We start from the raw sequence: 20969 nt of genomic DNA on the forward strand, positions 1-20969 counted from the left end.
TGTCCCGTGCACACATTCACACGTACACTGGGGGGCGGGGAGAGACTAAGTTAGCAGAGATGACTGCCTGAAGGCAGTTAACTGAAAAGAAGAACTCAGATTTTCAGGGAGCACTTTAATAATTCCCATTAACAAACTAAGGATGGCAGCCAGGCTACCAAGAAAAAGAGGAAAATAAAGAGGAGTATCCATGTACCTCAAAGAAAAATTTAAAAACTAATAACTGAATCTAATGTTGTAAAGACAGCATTTCATTGCAACTGTTATGAGACAAGTCAACATTAGATCAGAGGAAGTTAAAATTCCATGAGTTCATAAAAACTGTCAACAGCGGTATAACTTCCTGTCACTTATGAAAGCAAAGTACTCAATGGGAATATCCAAATATGGATGAAATAATTTTTAGATAAGATATCTTAAAAGCTATTTTAGGATTAAAGCTGGGAATGAGTAGACACTACCAAGGTAAAAGATTGTTAAATATTGAAATCACGTCTGCTTAATCACCCTGAGTGTATTTCTACCTGGGTTCCCTGCTTTCCCACCAACCAGCAAATCAAATGTTAGCACCAAGGGCCCTAAAGTCAATGTCCATTTCTATTTGTCTGTGCTCCATGCCAACCAAAGCCCTCATGTGTTTTGTTTTGTCCCGTGCCCCCCAGACTCAGGGCTTAGAAAGGTCAATTTTTGCCCCCCTGTGGGGCTTCCTTTCCTGACCTTTCCAAGGAAACTGAGGAAACAAAAGGAGATGAGGCAGTTGGGCAGTCATGGGGGACACTCCAAACACCAACCCAACGGTGCAGGTTCCAGCTACTCTCCCGAATATCCCATAAGAGAAAGGACGCTGTGGGAGTCAGTAGGGACAGTGCTAGTGGGTTGTTACCTGAGCCAAAGAGGCCCAGTGAGGATCCCCATTGAACTATCTTTGTTGAGGGGCATCTGCCTCTTGATTTCCACTCAGGTCATGATCTCAGGGTCGTGAGATCAAGCCCTGCGTTGCGCTCTGTACTGGGTGTGGGACTTGATAAGATGCTCTCTCTGCCCTGTCCCCCATGCCTCCCGCCCTCTTTCTCTCTCTCTCTCTCTCTCTGAAAAAAAAAAAAAAAATTAGCTTTTTTGAATTTCAGTATCATTTGGCAGTACAACTTTCTTGAAATACACATAAGTCCTCAAGTCTGGAACATTAACAATATTAATATTATCTTTTTTAATAAATATAAAGAGCTGACTATTACAATGTCTTCATTATGTGCTATAAATATTCTAAACACACACATGTACACATAGGTGTGTACACATACACTGGTATAATTTGAATACTAAAGTTATCATCACCATCTCAGTCATTTAGATGAAGGAAAATTGGAGGCATAGGGTTTACTTAAATATTGAATGGTAGAGGGAGGATTCAACCCCAACAGCCTGAGACTAGAGACCAATTTCTACATTACCTGTTCTCAGATGGCCCACGGGGTTCAGTAGGACTTAAATAGATAGGATAGATATCCCATGAGCTGCTCCTAAACTCAAATTTGGGAAACACTAGGTCAAGCTTATTTCACCTTTTTTTTTTTTTTAATGTAGGCCTCTTTGGGTATTTTTTAAATGTTATTGAAATTACATGTATTATGATTGCAAATCAAGTAATTCGAAGAGACTGTGCTTAAAATAGTCTTCATAAATCTTTCCCCGCTCTCAGCCTTGCTTTTAACTTTGATTTCTGCTTTTGTTTTTGCTTCTTAATTTCAGTTAGTGATTGACTTTTTAATAGCTCTAATATTAGAATAATGACTTTAACAACTTCTAAATAACATGTGGATGGCACCATTCCTTTTTAAATTTATTTATAATTTTATTTTTTAAAGACTTTATTTATTTATTTGAGAGAGAGAGAGAAAGAAAGAGAGTGTGAGCACTAGCACGGGGGAGGAGCAGAGGGAGAGGGAAAAGCTGACTCCCTACCGAGCAGGGAGCCGGATGTGGGGGCCACTTCCGGGACCCCAGGATCATACCTGAGCCAAAGGCAGATGCTTAACTGACTGAACCACCCTGCATACCAGGATAGCACTATATCTTGATATATACACTTTTGAGAATAATTATAAGCCAAAGAAGATAATTTTATTTACTTGTAAGTTTCCCCTTACTTCATTCTCTAGTTGATACTTACATTTTAGTTCTTTTGCATATATTCTACTTTTAAATGATACCCCTGAATTGTAATTGTCTATCACCTTGAGTTAGCATTTCTCACGGTCTGCACCCCACTTTTTCTTCCATTCTGCAGACCCACTTTCCTCCGCCTATCCTTCCCCCCGCTTAGGACACACAGTTTTACTTTCATATCATGAAGGCAGTGATTATATTGTTTCACAGTGTTTACATTGTCTTCTGTCACCACAACCAGTTGTCTTCTATTTGAAGACTCCTGGGAAATCCAATGATATGAGATCATGTTATTACGTGAACTCAACTTTCGGCATGGGGATCATACATCTTATAACATAGTTCTTGTTCAGTTCCATATTCTTTCAAGAAGTAAACAAAGTTCCAAAACCTCAAACTACGGTACCTGTGACTTTCAGCTTTTCAGCCCCAATGGTAATCTCATCTTCATCTGCAGAAAACAGCACCCTGCCATCTTCACTCGCTCTCACTTCAAATCTTTTACACTGAGCTTCCACAGCATCAGCTCCTATGGTCAGAGGAAAGGTTTAAAAATGAAACTGGTAAGCAGGAAACCATCAACATATATATATATATATATATATATATATATATATATATATATATATATTTCTAATATATATATATTAGAAAAAGGGAGGAACACAGGTATTATTTAGTTATTTTATCTCTGCAGTATGTTTTACACCTGAGTTAATATTTTTAAATTGTTATCCTTTCCAGTAGGCTAAGTTGGTACAATTTGCTGGGCTAGGACAGTTGGGCATACATCTGACCTCTAAATGCTTGACATTGTCCTAACAAGGTTTTTATGTTTAGCTAATTAAAAAAAAAAAAAAAAAGCTTTCGCATATACACAAGGAGAAATGATATCTTCTTTGCTCTTGGCTATTGCCTGAAAATTTGGCTTTATACCTAGTACGTGCTAAATGCTCAATAAATACTTGTAGATAGTATGACTCCCATATTCTTTCTGTAAGCAGACAATAGTCCCCATGTTTGCTACATCACAAAGTACTTGTGAAGCATTATTCAGCTGTGAACCTTCAGCTACTTCTACATTTCATATATGCTAACACTGTAATTTGTTCACCCCTGATTATCACTGAATGTGAATGCATTTTACAGTTGATCTTGCAAAAAAAAATTGTTTTTAGTCCTCCCCAATGTATCTCCTCATCAATAACTTTCTTGATTTATTAAGATACAGCATTAAATAAATATAGTTATACCATGTAATTGGATACCTGTTTCTGATTTAATTGGACAATTTTGTATATTAATCCATCTACAAATCACAAAGGCAGTTCCATATTTGGAAAACATGATTAATTTGTGAGTTTGAAGGGCTTTGACAAGAAGATCAAACTGGCTAGAGGGTGAAGAATTGCTATTTCCATAAGAGCAATTTATTTCATTTGGCATCACACATTTGGCATATGCTATGTCTTCCCCTCCTACTAAGATCTGGAGAATGTCTCCTCTGCTATCTACATCAGAAACTCTTATCAGATACAGTCCAGCCCAGTCAGGGACCTAGACACATCCCACTTGTGCATTCCCCTTTTCATTTACTTTACATATGCTATGAGTGAATGTTTGTGTCTGCCAAAAACTCCTATGTTGAAATCCAAGCTCACGTGTGATGGTATTAGGAGGTCTTTGGGAGGTGATTAGGTCCTGAGGGTAGAGCCTCACGAATGGAATTAGTGACCTTGTAAGTCTGTCTTTTCTCTCTCTGCTATCTGCCAAGTCAGGACCCAGTGAGAAGACAGGTATGTACAGGTGGGGAAGCAGCCTCTCGCCAGACGTTGGCTATGTTAGTGCCTTGCCGTTGGAATTTCCAGTATATAAAGCTGTGAGAAATCAATTTCTGTTGTTTAACCTCACCCCTAACCTCCCCAGTCTATAGCATTTTGTTATAGCAGCCCAAACACACTGAGACAATGTACCATCATTATTTTTTAAATATATGACCCCTAGGAATTCAAAACATAAGATCATCCTTGTATCCCAAAATTTCCTCCAAATTTAAAATTGAGTCTGATTTCTAGGGGTACCTAGGGTAAGAAGTTAGATAGGTGAAGGAATACCAGAGGTAAGCTTCCTGTCCCTTTCCGTGGCTCTCAAACCCACCTCAGCCCTGCTCCCAGTTCTAGCCTATGGGCTTATGTATCTTACACCTCCACACCATCATAGCTTCTGCGGGGAACTTAACAAGAGGAAAGTATTAATTCCAAACTCTGATAATATGTGGGATAATTTCTCTGAAAACAAGATGTATATTTTCCTTATAAGAAACTACATGTTTTCAGGTTCACATAGAAAATTTTAAAACTACGACAATGTTAAGTCAGATAAAACTGATGTTAACCTTGCAGGCTGTCAAGATCAAAATAGTATGAATTGTACTTTAATGTCTGTTACATTTTTTTAAGCAAAGCACTTTCCTTATGAAATCTAATGACAATATTGAAGAAACCATGGAAGACCTACTGTTCTTGGTGACAGTTATTGCCTTTGATCTGGCAAACATGATTTCAGCAGACTGTATTCACTTGAGTGTGTCATCTGCTAATCATGATCTTACCTTCCTGTATTGTGCTTTTAATCTTTAAACCAGAGTAACCCAACTGGGTGAGGTTCAAAAAACTGTGCTTGGGGCTGGTGTGTTAATAAATGTGGCTTCTAAGTTTGGAGGCTTCTGCGTCTCAATCTTCAAGGCACTCAGACATACACTAAATCTGAACTCCCTAAAAGATATTCTAGATATTATTCATATAAAACCTTAACTTGTACAGCATGCGGCTATCTTCAAATATACTTACTCATTGGGTAAATTGATCCACAAAATATATCAGTGACTTTAATGACACTAAAGTGCATTAGATCACTATATGTATATAATATTTATAATACATACACACACATGCTATATATGGTCACAAATTTATAAGATTTCTTGGCATAACATTTAATCTCATTATATCAAAGATACTTTATTAACATAAACATGCTATACTGTGTGTCACATAAACAAGTAGAAATATAAGCAGAGTACCTGGGTATGACAAAGTCAGTTGAAATCTTAATTCATTAAATTTAAATAAACAAAAGCTAATAAACAAGTAAAACATATGCACACCTGGAATAGGAAAAATGCATCTAGGCCATAAATAAATGCATGAAGAAACATTCAATTAAAAATAGATATATAAATTAATACGTAGACTACACTTTATTCAACGTATTAGTAAAATTTCAGAAGGCAAAACTATGAAGAATTTACAATATGTTGGCTGTAAATATTTTAAATCAGAAAATAATTTTGAATATGTTGTACTTCTGTACATTGCTTTTCTGCAAATAGCAAGCAGTAAATTCACATAATTAGACACATATTGCATTGTTGTGAATATTTATGTTTAAAGTTAATGCATTAGGCTATATGAAATTGAATTTATTATGCCATAACATATTTCATGTTGTCTTATTCTATTTTTCATGTTCCTAGTTTCACATATTCGCTAGGTGAGGTCAACTCAGGATTCAGTTGATCAGAGGGGCAGTAACGCTCAGTTGCATTTTTTCTCAACCAGCAATGCTTCCAGAGTTGCAGGAAAGCAATATGCCTGATAACTGCGTAAGGAGTTCTGATTCCTTTGCAAATAGATCGTGGGAGATAGGGCTATCTGGACTATTCTGTATTTTACTAGTCATCTCATATTTTTAAGATTAAAAAAAAGATTTTATTTATTTGAGAGAGAGAGAGCACAAGCAGAGGGAGGTGTAGAAGGAGAGGGAGAAATTGGCTCCCCATTGACCAGGGACCCCGAAGACACAGGGCTCCATCACAGGACCCTGAGATCATGACCTGAGCCAAAGGCAGACGCTTAACCGACTAAGCCACCAAGGCACCCCTTCACAAGTCATCTTAAACACTAACTTGCTAAAATCTCAAGACTAAATGCTTCCTTAAGATCATCTGAGGAAGTTTATGTTAACAACTTCAAAATCAAACAAAGAGCAGTCAGGGATAAAATAAGTAAAGAGAATTGGCAGGAAAAAGAGAGAAAACGTAAGCCAAAACACAGTTTCCACAAAAGGGTTGAAGTATTCAATATATATCCAAATATTTTCTCTAGTTTGCTTAATGTTCTGTATATATTTCTTAAAAGCAAACAAACAAAGCAACAACAAAGCTAATTTCTTTTCTCCTCCAAGATGGCTCCATTGCCTTTTTGGAATGTGCACATTTCTGACAGTCATATTCAGTAGGCGAAGGCATATCTGCTGATAAACAGAGAGGCTCCAGGAATTTATCTGTCTTTGCATTTTCTACATTAAATCAGTCAAACACATGAATTGGAAAATTTTCTCCAATAAAAATATCTACAGGGGCTCAAGTAATATATTTCCATGGGGCCTCTTGGTACTATTTAGTCCTAATTTAAAGAAAACAAGGCAAAGTTCAAAATGGATATGTCTAATTATCTCTGGTGTGTTTTCCTCAAGCATATCATGATGGATCTTTCTTCCTATATAATTCTGATTTTACAGGTTGTCAATATTTTCAAGGTCTTGAAGAAGAGTATTATTAAAAGATTAGAAATTCCCACAAGAAAACCAAAAACAAGAGTCAATAGAGTCTACTAAATACAGAGTTCTGAAATTCCTGTTTTAGAATTACCATGGGCCCCCAACAAACAAAAACAAAGAAGCTGAAATAAAATAAAAGAAGCTACTTACATAAAATATAAATATAAATAAGCATTGTACTTTATTTTATACTACGTATGTCATGAAAAACTCTCATGCCGAATGTTTTCCCTGAGTGTATTTAGGGAGAGAAGAAGGAGCAGAATGAGGGAAAGGTTACAGGGGCCAGGCTGGGGGGCTTCTCTTGGAACAAGAGCTCCTGAGCCTTTGGCAATTGCAATCTACCCTGGATCCGGTCAGAGATTAGCAGCATACCCTGTCCCCACAACTTACCCCTCCAACCACAGGAACTGATTTGTGTTTTGGAAGCAGAGTAATAGCCATTTTTTCTCCAGCAAATAAGGTAGCTCTAGGAACCCTGAGGTTACATTCTCTACCTGGGCCTTCCTACCATCCTGTGTCTGGACCACTGCCTTGTACGCAGTAATACCTCAATAAAAGTTCATTTTTACAAAACAAATGGGTAAAGGGGAGGGGGAAAAAAAAAAGAGGGAGGGAGGCAAGCCAAGAAACAGACTTTTAACTCCAGAGAACAAACTGATGGTTTCCAGAGGGGATGGGGAATAGGTGAAACAGGTGATGGGGACGAAGGAGAGCACTTGTGATGAGCACCAGGTGTTGTATGAAGTGTTGAATCAGTACATTGTACACCTGAAACTACTATTACACCGAATGTTAACGACTTGGAATTTCCACCATTTGTACTTTTATGCCTTCTTTACCACTCCCTCGCCCATCTATACCATAGCTATGATCACATGCTACTGCTTTCCATCTTCCTTCTAAAAAAGATATGAAAATCTTATACACATAACAATTGTATACAATTGTATACATGTTGTTACCCTGTTGTTACCTGGCTGAAGAAATAGTTATTACCAACACAAGTCTTCAGCATAATGTGTTCTTCAGCATAATCACATGTCCCTCATCCTTGGGGAGTTCTAGATGTCAGCCTTATCCTGAAATGAGTTTTTGTCACTTCCATCTTGTAACTTAATTATTCATGCATATACACATACACACATACGTACACAAACATGTAACTTTACAGTACTTGTATTTTTCAGTGACTAGGTTTTTTCACACAGTATTAGGTTTGTGAGATTTACCTATTTTGATACATTGGCTTTCATTTATTCACCTTCATCACTATTGTCTATTACATGGATATACCAGTTAGTGATCCATTTCTACTGGTAACCTTATAGGTTGCTAGACTGTCAGAGTCAGTAACAATGATGCTATGGATGTTTTTCTCACAAGTCTCCTTCTACACTCAAGCAATTCTAGAGCTGATGCTTGGGTGTGAAATGGCTGGATCGTAGAGAATGTACTTCAAATTTACTAGATAATAAAAAGCTGCTTTCCAAACTGGTTGTATCCTGCCAATAGAGTATGAGAGTTTTGTAGTTCTACATCATTGTCCACACTCATTGTTATCAGACTTTGTAATTTTTGCCAATCTGAGTTCCTAGAAGGTATGCCACAGTTGTTTCAATTTAGAATTCCTTGACTACTGTTGGAGTAAATATCTTTTTTATGCCACTGCTCCTCAGTCTTCTTTACTGACAATATATTCCCCACAGTCAGAACATGAGGGCATGTGGGCTGACTCTCTGTCTAGAAGTGGTGCAGTTCTCATAGGGATATTATTCTCTCCAAACAAAGCAATTAATTCAGACACAAATATGTGACTCACTCTCCTGATTTTTGTTCTGTGTTTTGAAAAAGAGGCACGTTCTTCTTTTCAGATCACAGATGCTCGGTATGATAAAAATTTAAGCTTTTAAGGTTAGCTATCAGCCCATTAGTGAAAAGTGGGGAGAAAAGCAGGAGGATGAGAAGAACATAGATCCAAACCTGAAACTATTGTTTAAACGGCTCAGTCCATCCCTACAACCCAGCAATCGCACTACTGGGTATTCACCCTAAAGATACAAATGTAGTGATCCAAAGGGGCACATGCACCCGAATGTTTATAGCAGCAATGTCCCAATAGCCACACTATGGATGAATGGATGAATAAGATGGGGTGTATATATATATACATATGTATATATGTATATATATATATACACACACATACACACACACACACACACACACACACACACACACAATGGAATACTATGCAGCCATCAAAAGAAATGAAATCTGGCCCTTTGTGACGACATGGATGGAACTAGAGGGTATTATGCTAAGTGAAATAAATCAATAAGAGAAAGATAATTATCATATGATCTCCCTAATATGAGGAAGTTGGGAGGCAAAGTGGAGGGTTTGGAGGGTAGGGAAAGAAAAAATGAAACAAGATGGGATTGGGAGGTAGACAAACCATAACAGACTCTTAATCTTACAAAACAAAACAAACTGAGGCTTTCCAGGGGGTGGAGGATAAGGACAGGGTGGTTGGGTTATGGACATTGGGGAGGGTATGTGCTATGGTGAGTGCTGTGAAGTGTGTAACCTGGCAATTCACAGACCTGTACCCCTGAGGCTAATAATACATTATATGTTAATTTAAAAATTTAATAATGCATTATATGTTAATTTTTAAAAATTTTAAAAAAAATGGCTCAATCCAGTCAGAGATAAAGTCATATAGCCCTGGCCTTGCCTATTATATGATATATATATATATATATATATATATATATCATATATTATATTATTTATTATATCATCCACCCCACTGACAGTGAGGAGAACATAATTCTGAATTGAGTTTCTTTTTGCATTGTTTTCACTTTTTCAGTACTTTCTTCTTTGTTTTCATCCTTCTCTCTCTCCCTCTCTATCATGCTTATCTTTATTAAACAGAAGTTAGAAAATCTTCCACAAACACTGCACCACCACCATCACACACACATATCATTAGAGTATAATTAAAAGGTAAAAGAAATATGCTCTAGGACTTTTGGGGGAGGGATGCCATAATATCCTGAGGCAAATTCTCTTATAGCCTTTGCATTGAGCAAACTAAATTTCTACTTAGACAATTTCAAAACTAGACTTAATGGTATAAATGTTATCTTTTATACTTGTCTTTTTTGGTGATTCATAATCATATAATAACAATGTTATTAATTAATTAATCATTATCATTACCTGGTATGACTTCCTTGCCAGCCATTTCATAAATTATTATGGTATTTTCTCCTGGTCCTGGCCTCTCTGAATTTTGACAGGATGAGGTAAAATATGTCTTTATTCCACTTTTGTTGGCAATGTTGTCTAAGAGGAGTGAAATCATACATCTTTGACTTGTTATTTTGTTTAAGGGGATCAGTTGAAGAGCAGATGCATAAAATATTGTTTTTTGTATACTATGCAAACACAAAATTATGGCATTTCAAAACTATGGATGGCACAAAGTTGGTAAGTGAAATATTATTCTCTATAATTTTTTATGTATCACAGTCATTCATGTTCTTTTAATTTATAAATGAATAAATAGAAACAAAAGATGCATGTTGCATGCAGTGAAAAAAATACTATCTGATAGAATTACTTATGAGTAGTATCAGTGAATATTTAAGTAATGAGAAGAGACTGCTTACAACTACATTTGTGGTAAATTGCTTTTATGAGAGAGAGAAGAAAACAAATTCTTGATGTTCTCTGGTAATCTCTCATTGCTTAATTCTTCAGCAGACATTAGTCATGTCCAAGATTATGCAACATAATTTATGAAAGAACATAAGAATTGAAAAGCCATTTCTTAATAATATCGAACTAAAATTTTTCCCATCGCAGCCTATTTCTTTTTAACATAAGTTTCATAAGAACAACAACTAACTTCTCGGGATTTTTCCCTCTTTCTTGTCAGCTTGTCCTGGACTTCTGCTACATTTTGACACATCTATCAGTATAATTTCATGGAACTCCTCAATCCTTTTAATTTTCTTCCTTTCTAAAATGCATTCTCTTTCAAATAACAATTAACATGTGTATCTGTGTTACACATCACCACAAGCATAAAAAAAAGAGTTGGTGCAAACAGTTTTCTAATATATGTTTATGCAAATTCTCCCTAAATTATATGTAATATAACTTGTTTAGTTGTGGCAGTATAATTCTGCAGGTGTATTCAGCTAATAATGTAATCTCATGGTACCAATTATGTATAAATTTCTTGCCAAATTTTGAGATTATTTTTTCTCTGTTTTGAAGAACATCCAACTTTGACAATTAATTTATCACTTAAATATCATAGTGAAAGTCACAGTAATGGTATATGTATTTACTTTTCTAATGTAAGAGAATGTACACAGAAACCATTCCAGACAGAGAACTGTATTTTTGAAAATGTCATGAAAAGGTAACCACCTTCTCTACAGAGTAGCATTAGCATATTTATTTATACTACCTACTAATACTTTAAAAAATATTTTATGAGAAAGAGAGAGAAAAAGAGAACATGAGTGAGGAGAAGGAGCAGAGCCAGAGAGAGAAGCAGACTCCCCACTGAGCAGAAAGCCTAATGTGGGACGAGATCCCAGGACTCTGAGATCATGACCTGAACCAAAATCAGACACTTAACCAATGAGCCACCCAGATACCCTTACCTGCTAACACGTTTTAGTAAGAATATTTGAGGTCTGCTTATTGCTACTTAGTTTTTACATAAAAGTTGTTTCATATTCCTCTTAATGTTAGGTAGATTGACCCTGAATTTCCTTTAGTGGGAACTTGTTTTTAGTGTTATAAATCAATTACCTGTAAGAATAAACTTCAAGATAAACAATTTTAAAAATCCTAGTATAAAATAGTTTTGATTCTAATCTGACCATTTTAAATATTGTTAGGCAACTGTGTATTATTGTTGATTTGTTATAGCTAATGCATATTTTTATGATTACATGGAATTCTTAGAATTGTTTGCATTGAAAAGCATTATTTCTGATTCCCAAACAAGCATCAGACTTGGGTTTCTGAAAATATGACCAAATGGGGTACTTATGTTAAAGGTCTTCTATCAGAAAGAAAAATCTGGTCTATAATCCCATAAAACAATTCCTCAAATTAGAGTGCCTTAGCCCAGCAAATGCCTGTTTCTTGCTCATGCTAGTTTCCAGCAAGATTCAGCAGGATGCTAGCTAGAATCACAATAGTCACTCAGGGACCAAATGACAAATGCTCCATCTCAACACTTGCCTTCAAAGCTGTGGCAACAAGAGAAAAGCATCTGGCAAACTTAAAACTATCATTTAACTTTCACTTAGAAGTATTTTATATCATTTTATTTTATTGGCCAATGAAGGTGATATCACCAAGTCTGTTCCCAAATAAATAGGAATTTATAATATTTAATCTGATGTTCATCTCTAAATACAAAACTGACAACATCCAATCCCCAGCTTTGCCAAATGCCTGGCTACTAAGCAGGAGCGCCACTCAGAAAGAAACTTACCATTATCTCCTCTTCCAGTTGTAGTTCAGAGACTTTGCCCAAGAAGAGAAATGGGCTATAGAACAGAAAACTGAAGCTCTTCCCATAGAAGATTTTATTTGCATAACAGTTGGAGAAAGTTCAAACCTAAGGATGCACTCAAAAACAAGGCAGCTGTGGCTTAAATAATTAAGAGAAGACCAAAGGCTTTATCAGAGACATAAGCTAAACTATAGTCCTTGAAACAATTTATGCTTCAGGACAATATATAAAACAATATGGCAACCAACCAGAAATTAGGATAGCTTATCAGCAGGGTGTGATCAAGGAAAGAGGTCACTGCACTGCTAAGGTGACTGTTACCCCTGGTGGCCACGTGCACGCTCAGAGCTGCACTCTCTTGGGAACTTCACAAGCTTTAAACTGAGGGGCAGGGTGTGGACAGAGAGTAAGAATAGACTTTGATAGAATAATCCAGTCAGTTACTAAAGAAATAAGCAAGCAAATAATGATAACAAGTCCTCAGGGTGATGGTGGAGGACCAATACGCAAACTTGCTACAATATATTTCTTATGTATAATATATATACCTATTAATACTTGAAAAGTATTACGTGTATATAATACTTTCCAATTTTCCACAAAAAAATTATGACATGCAAAGAAAGAGGGAAGTCGGACTCATAGATGATAAATATTAGGCAACAGAAACTGCTCGTGAAAACGATCATGTCACATTTAACAAACGAGGGTTTCAAATGGCTGCTTAAAGTAGCCAGGATACAGCCAGTATACACACACTCAAAAAACTACAGGAAACTGTATTTAAAGAATTAAATGAAAGTGTAGAAAAAATATTTCATCAAATAAAGACTATGAATACAGATAGACAAGTTGTAAAAGAAGCAAATGAAAATTCTGAAGCTTAGAAGTACAATAACTGAATGAAAAATTCACTCCATAGTAGATCTGAACTAGCAGAAGAAAGAATTAGCAATTTTTTAAAAAATTTATTTATTTGACAGGCAAGAGATCACAGGTAGGCAGAAAGGCACGCAGGGAGAGAGAGGAGAAAGCAGGCTCCCCGCTGAGCCGAGCAGAGAGCCTGATGCAGGGCTCCATCCCAGGACCCTGGGATCATGACCAGAGCTGAAGGCAGAGGCTTTAGCCCACTGAGCCACCCAGGCGCCCCAGCAATTTTTTTTTTTTTTAAGATTTTATTTATTCTCTTGACAGACAGAGATCACAAGTAGGCAGAGAGGCAGGCAGAGAGAGAGCGGGAAAGCAGGCTCCCTGCTGAGCAGAGAGCCTGATGTGGGGCTCGATCCTAGAACCCTGGGATCATGACCAGAGTCAAAGGCAAAGGCTTTAACCCACTGAGCCACCCAGGTGCCCCAAGAATTAGCAATTTTATTTATTTATTTCTAAAGAAAATAAAACCTCAAAAAAATTAAGCCATAGGCTTCTTCCACAAACAAAAAAGACAACTTCTTGAATTATGAGTTTTCTACTAACTTGAAGAGGCTATAAACAGAATGCTCTTATTATATCTTTTAAATTGCTCTATATTCAGAAGGAATGCTCTGATTTTGTTAAGTAATGTTTTCAAGTGATTGAATAGTAGATGTGGGGGTTTGGGTACATTTACATAAAATGTAAAATTTTATCCATTAATATAGTTACTTTTAACATTTACAAGAAAATGTGCAGTGAGGAGGGGTTTAAAACACAATGAAGAAACTATTCATAAAAGTGTAGACATGGCTCAGGGGCATTCTTAAATACCTTTTTCACTGTACCATTTTTTTTTTTCCTTCTAGGTCTCTTTCTGATACAGAAACTCAAAGAAAAGGGTAAAGAAATTAAAAGGATTTCTTTCCATATAGAAATGACAATGATAATATGGAAAAAATACTATTCTATCTATTGCTTAGTGGTCTGCTTGATCATTACCCTACGTATTATTATCCATTCCCCATTTCTTTCTTAACAATACATAATATGCATATTGTTAAATACTACCTTTTATAAGTAAATGTCTACTATTTCTTACCATAACATGCATATTTTGGAAAAGGAATATTACATTGAGATATTAAAATGTTTTATGACCTCCAAGCATTCTTTAATAAAAACAACCGGTAAAATAATTATGAATAAATTGCATATCATGTCTGAGCTTTTATTCCTGAATTCTAGTTAAGCCTCTGTTTAATACTACTAGCCAAATACATTTCACCTAAATACAAATACATGTCACCCAAATCTCTTTTTCTTCCAAGTGTTCATTTTCACTAATGAGATAAGCATGAAATTGATGTCAGCACATCAGTTTCTCAATATTATTTTCATGTCTTTCCAACATATATTTGGTTATTAAGATATGAACTACTGTAAAAAAGGGCAGTAGGTAGACTTCATGGAGTATACATTTGAATTTAGAATACAATTTTCATTTTCAAAATTAAATTATCAGGGAGAAGAATCTAGAAGTATTTAATAAATATGAATGAATCAGTGATGTATTCCATAAGAGACTATACTTCATACTTACTAAAAATTATGTATGATGGGTGTGTATGTCTGTATATACTGCAAGGAGTGATAACATCATTTTAAAATTGCTACAGTTACATATGCTTTTTACATATGTTATTTGTGGTTATGTTGGCAGAAGAAATACTATCTTCAGAGATCTCTCAGTAGGAGACTATGTCTAATGGGCTGTCAGATTCTTTGCTCCTACATTATTGTTCATAAATCACCTTTTCTTTTGACAAGGTAATGCACTTTTATTTTATAAAAGATAAAAGCATAAGTTTTACAGGATGAGTCTCACTTCTACCCCTGCCCTATAAATCCTTTTCTGACATTTCCCTTAACTGGAACAATTTTTGTTGTTACTTGAGAACTTTTTTACTTTTAGCAAATATAAGCACAGATAATTATATCTCCTTTTCTTAAACAAATTGCACATTTTTTACGATCGTTGTCCACTGTTTTTCACATAATAATTGTACTTCACTTTCAAATTACCTTTTGGTTCATGACAATCTAAATAAATGAGAGGATATTATAATGCAGGCACCCAAACTTGTCTAGCTTTTATTTGATTCAACATGTGTTTATTTTATACTTGCTTAAAATTATTCTGATAAGTTGTAACTGCTTGTAGTTTAATAAGAAAACTCTTATCTGAACAACATGTTTTATTAATCATTTTGAGGTATAGAGGGATGCCATGTTAATTAAATTTTCACTTGACACTAAAACTGGAGGGATAGCTACTTAATAGAATGAGAATTCTAAAGGATCCTGACAGGTTGGCACAAGGGAACAGTCATTTTTTAATAAATATGTGGAGAAAGGGGAACCCTCCTACACTGCTGGTGGGAATGCAAGCTGGTGCAGCCCCTCTGGAAACAGTATGGAGGTTCCTCAAAAAGTTGAAAATAGAGCCAACAATTGCACTACTGGGTATTTACTCTAAAGATAAAAATGTAGTAATCTGAAGGGGCACGTACACCTGAATGTTTATAGCAGCGATGTCCACAATAGCCAAACTATGGAATGAACGTAGATGTCCATCAGCAGACGAATGGATAAAGAAGATGTGGTATATATACACAATGGAATACTATGCAGCCATCAAAAGAAATGAAATCTTGCCATTTGTGATGACATGGATGGAACTAGAGGGTATCATGCTAAGTGAAGTAAGTCAGTCAGAGAAAAACAATTATCATATGATCTCTCTGATATGAGGGATTTGAGAGGCATGGTGGGGGGGGGTGGGTGACAGGGGAAAGGGAGGGAAAAATGAAACAAGATGTGACTGGGGTGGAAGACAAACCATAATAGGCTCTTAGTCTCAGGAAACAAACTGAGGGTTGCTAGACAAGAGAGGGGTGGGAGGAGGGAATGGGGTGGCTGGGTGATGGACATTGAGGAAGTATGTGCTATGGTGAGTGTTGTGAATTGTGTAAGACTGATGATTCACAGACCTGTGCTTCTGAAACAAATAATACATTACATGTTAATAAAAATAAATAAAAAAATAAAAATAATTCTAAAAATGTAAAAAAAGAAATAAAAAATAGGTAGATTTTGCTGGGAATAAAGGGACATCCTTTGAAAAACAGAATGTGAAGAGGGAGAATTATCAACATTTGCTGGGGGGAAAAGTGTTTTGTTTATTAGACAACTTTGTCAGATGGGTTTAAGTAGTAAATATTACCTTAGACTGTGTAACTAGAGATGCAATGCTGAAGAGCGAGAAAAATGATCCTGTTAAAATGTAGATTGATTAAACCACATCTATCTGGATTATTGTATGTTATTAGAGGTATTCTCTGATGGCCAGTTGTTGATGTGAACTAAAAATATGACCAGAGTAAGGTCAACCTTGTTGGTGAAGAGATATAAAACTTAGTGAACACAATGAAATTGGTATCAGAAGTCTAGTGTAATCCTAGTTAGAATGAAAAAGTGTCATATAAATAGCAGATGGTGAGTGTGTCACATTATTTTGGTCACACTTTACTTGAGTGTTCAGCTATGTTCTAAGCTCTAAGGTTTATGAAGGATGTTGTAATAGCTTACAATGATATGAAAATAAATAAAATGATAAAAGTAAATTTCTTCCTCTGACCAAGATGGAATATCTGAGATCAGAATGACTCTCTCATCTGAAATAACAACAAAAAAGACAAAGTATATAAAACTATGGTTTTCAAGACACCCAACATCAGGGAGTGAAGAGCAGTAATACCTAACAGACAAACAACAAATGAGATGGGCTCACACACATTGCAAGCTAGTGCTTTAAGGGAGTTTCCAGTCTGTGGTGCGAAGACAGGGAACCCAGGTGGAACCCACATAACTTCCTGAGTTATGGAGAAGGATCAGAGACTCTGGAGAGAATGACAGGTAGAACTTTCCAGACAGAGTACCATAGAGAACAGAGATGCATAGAGAAAGGAACTCTAGAGAACATCAGAGGATCTCCCTCATATAATCAGTAGATTATATATCATTGCAGGTATGTGAGAAAATTATCTAGGTCAGGTAACGAAATAGAGGAAATCGTATCTGGCATTTACACAGGGCTGAAAAGAGTATACATATATCATAACGGGGCTTTGGTAGAGGACTCAGGCAAACCTTGAATCACAATTCATAATACAGAATGATTAGCCACAGACCTAGCAAAGCCACAGATCCACCAAAGAAACCTCAAATACAGGACACTAAAGGATGAATCCATTTTCAATTACTTGCATCCAGTACAAAGTTTGAGAATATTTATAGAAATCAAAAAGTATGAAGCAACAAAAAAAGTAGAATGTACCCTGCCTCACATCAAACATTAAAAGATTATGAGCCATATAAAGGAGCAGAAAAACATGGCCCATGATAAGGATAAGAAGTAATCAGAAGTGACTCAAAATTGATTAAAAAAATGGTAAAACTAGCATAAATGGGTAATAAAATGATTATTATATATTTTATTATATATTTATTATTATTATTATTATTATTATTATTATATATTGTTATTATCATTATAAATGGTAAAATGATTATTATAACTGTATGCTATATGCTCAAAAGTTAGAGATATGGACAAAAGACCCAACTCAGACTTCCAGCAATGAAAACTACAATGAAACAAAAAATATATGAATCGGATTAGCAGTAGGTTAGACACTGCAAAAAATACGTATGCAAGTGAATGTGATCCATAATAAAATATAAAGAGAGAATGATTTTTTTTTAAATGAAGAGAACATCACTGACGTTTTAAACAACTTCATGTGGGTTCACATACTTTTCTTGAAGGAGAAGAGAAGGGGACTGAGGATAGACAAAATATTTGAAGAAATAATGGATAAAAAAACTCTAAAGTTAATGAAAACTGAACACACACAACAAATCCTAAACAATAATACTAAGAAAACTATACCAAATTAAAACATTCAAACTGCTCCAAACAAGTGGTAGAGTACAAATTACAAAAGTAATCACAGAAAAAGGACACTTTTATATACAGAATAATAAAGCTAAGGGGAGCCTAGGATTCCTACTGGAAATAATGTAAGAGATAAAATGGGAGAGTGACATCTTTGCAATAACACCCTCTGACATACCACACAGGACAACCTAAAATTCTGTATTTAGTAAAAACCATTCTTTAAAAGCTTTTATTTATTTATTTCAGAGAGAGAGAGAGAGAGAAAAACAGACGGACGCGAGAGCATGAGCAGTGGGAGGGGCAGAAGGAAAGAGATAAGCAGACTCCCCGCTGAGCAGGGAGCCCCTGGCAGGGCTTGATCCAAGGACCCTGAGATCATGACCTGACCCAAAGTCAGATGCTTAACCAACTGACTCACCTAGGTGATCTCCTGGTGAAAGTATATTTCGGAAAAACAGGGGAAAAAGATAATTAGAGTTGCAAAACCTTTAATAGTGTATGACCAGCAATCTGCATTATAGGAAATGTCAGGATGGAATTCTTAGGGAAAAAGCTAAACGGTATCAGATGGAAATATCGTCTATACAGAGGAGGAAATGGTAATGGGAACTATTTAGATATGCTTTTCTTATTAAACTATTTAAAACATAATTAACAATTCAAACAAAATAACAACATATTGTGAAATGTGTAAATTGAGTACATAAAATGTATGACTAGAGTCCTCGAAACCCTGGGAAGGAGAAATGAAATTATAATCTTCTAAGATCCTATTGAAGTGCTATGGTATCACTTGAAGGCAGACTGTGGTAAGCGAGAGATGTGTATTGTAAGCGCTAGAGCAACCAGCAAAAGAAAAAAAAAAGCCAATAGGGAGAGCAAAAGGCATCATACAAATCTCAATGAATCCCAGACAAGACAGATTAAGAAACAGAAAGAAAACAAAGAGGACAAGTAGAAAGCAAATACCAAGATGACAGAACTAAAGGTAACCCTACCTAGTGAATGGAAATAATGCAAACATTCCAGACAAAAGGTAAAGGCTGGCAGGTTGGATAAAAAACAAGATCCAACTCTATGCCGCCTACAAGGGCTCCACTCTGAATCAAAAGGCAAAAGTTAAAAGAAATAGAATAGGATATGCTAACTCTAATCCAATGAAAACAAAAGTGACTAGTTTTTTTTAAAAAATGTTACTTATTTGAGAGAGAGAGAGAGAGAGCACACGAGTTGGGGTGGGGGTGGGCAGAGGGAGAGGGAGAAGCAGGCTCTCTGCGGAGCAGGGAGCTGGACATGGGTTGGATTCCAGGAGCCCTGAACCATGCCTGAGCCAAAGACAGACACTTAACTGAACTGACCGAGCTGCCCAGATGCTCCCAGAAGTGACTATTTCAACATTAGATAAAATCAATTTTAATACACAGCATATTACCAGAGATATGACCTGATAAAGAGGTCACAGGTCAGAGGCAGAGGTTTTCAAGGGGACAAAAAACAATCCTAAATGTTTATCTATTTAATAAGGAGCTATGGAGGAAATACACAAAGGAAACTTTATAAAACTGAAACAAACTCAAAATTACAGAGATTTTAAGCCCTATTTCCCAAAATAAATATAGCAAGTTAACTAAAATCAGCAAGGATGTACTAGATTTGAGTAACACAATCAAACTGTACTTGCCATTTATAAAAAAAAAAAAAAGTTACCCAAACAAAACACAATATACTATTTTTTCAAGTGTACATGTAACATTTTCCAAAGCAGAACAAATTTTAGCCCGTAAACCAGTCTCAATAAACTAAAAAAAGTTCCAAGTCTTATACATCATATTATTGAAAAATGTTATTATGAAATAAAATTTATGAAGAGAGAGATATGAAAAATCCCCAAATATTTAGAAACTCAATAATCCACTTCTAATAAATAAATCCACTTTGAATAAAATAATCCACAACAATATCAAAGAAGAAACTAAAATAGAAAGTAAAAAGTATTTTGAAATAAATGAAAATGTAAACAAAGTATATATGAGTTGTTTGGATAATACCAATGTTGTGTAAATTTAAGTGTAACCTGATAGCACTAAGCATCCATATAAAAAATGTGGAGGGATGCCTAGGTGGCTCAGTCAGTTAAGCCTCCAGCTTGAGGTTCAGGTCATTATCTCAGGGTCGTGAGTTCAAGCCTCATATTGGGTTCTACTCTGGACATGGAGCTTACATAAAAAAAAAAGTGTAAAAACCTAAAATTAATGACCTCAGTTCTCACCTCACAAAACCAGAAAAAGGAGAGCAAATTAAAGCCCAAGTATCAGTAAGGAAAAACAAAGGCCAAAGCAGAAATCAGTAAATTGGAAAGAGAACAATGGAGGGTATTAATGAAACCAAATTCTATTGTTTGAGAAGCTAATGAAACTGATACACATCTAGCCAAGAAAAGTGTGAGAAAACACAAATTACCAGGATCAGTGTAGTAGTCCTCCCTTCTCTGCAGCTTCCGCTTTCTGTGGTTTCCACTGAAACCTCATCAACTGTGGTCTGAAAGCAGATGACCCTTCTCTCATATACTTAGAAAGTCAACAGTGGCCTAACTCAAGTGACAGTGGCCATTGTTATTCATTTCACTTGATCTCATCAGGAAGGCATCCTATCATTTGACATCATCACAAGAAGATGGGTGAATGCAATACAGTA

General features: G+C 35.8%; 1 protein-coding gene across 1 annotated transcript in view; it reads right to left on the reverse strand.

Annotated features, from left to right (window-relative positions):
- SGCZ (sarcoglycan zeta) overlaps positions 1-20969 on the reverse strand; it is a 462338-nt gene that overhangs the window by 57834 nt on the left and 383535 nt on the right. The window contains exon 4 of the mRNA XM_059384510.1: positions 2573-2695. Coding sequence (XP_059240493.1) covers positions 2573-2695 — 123 coding nt within the window. The remainder of the gene's footprint in view (positions 1-2572; positions 2696-20969) is intronic.

Source organism: Mustela nigripes, chromosome 18 (assembly GCF_022355385.1).
Source record: "Mustela nigripes isolate SB6536 chromosome 18, MUSNIG.SB6536, whole genome shotgun sequence".
Taxonomy (NCBI): Eukaryota; Metazoa; Chordata; class Mammalia; order Carnivora; family Mustelidae; genus Mustela; species Mustela nigripes.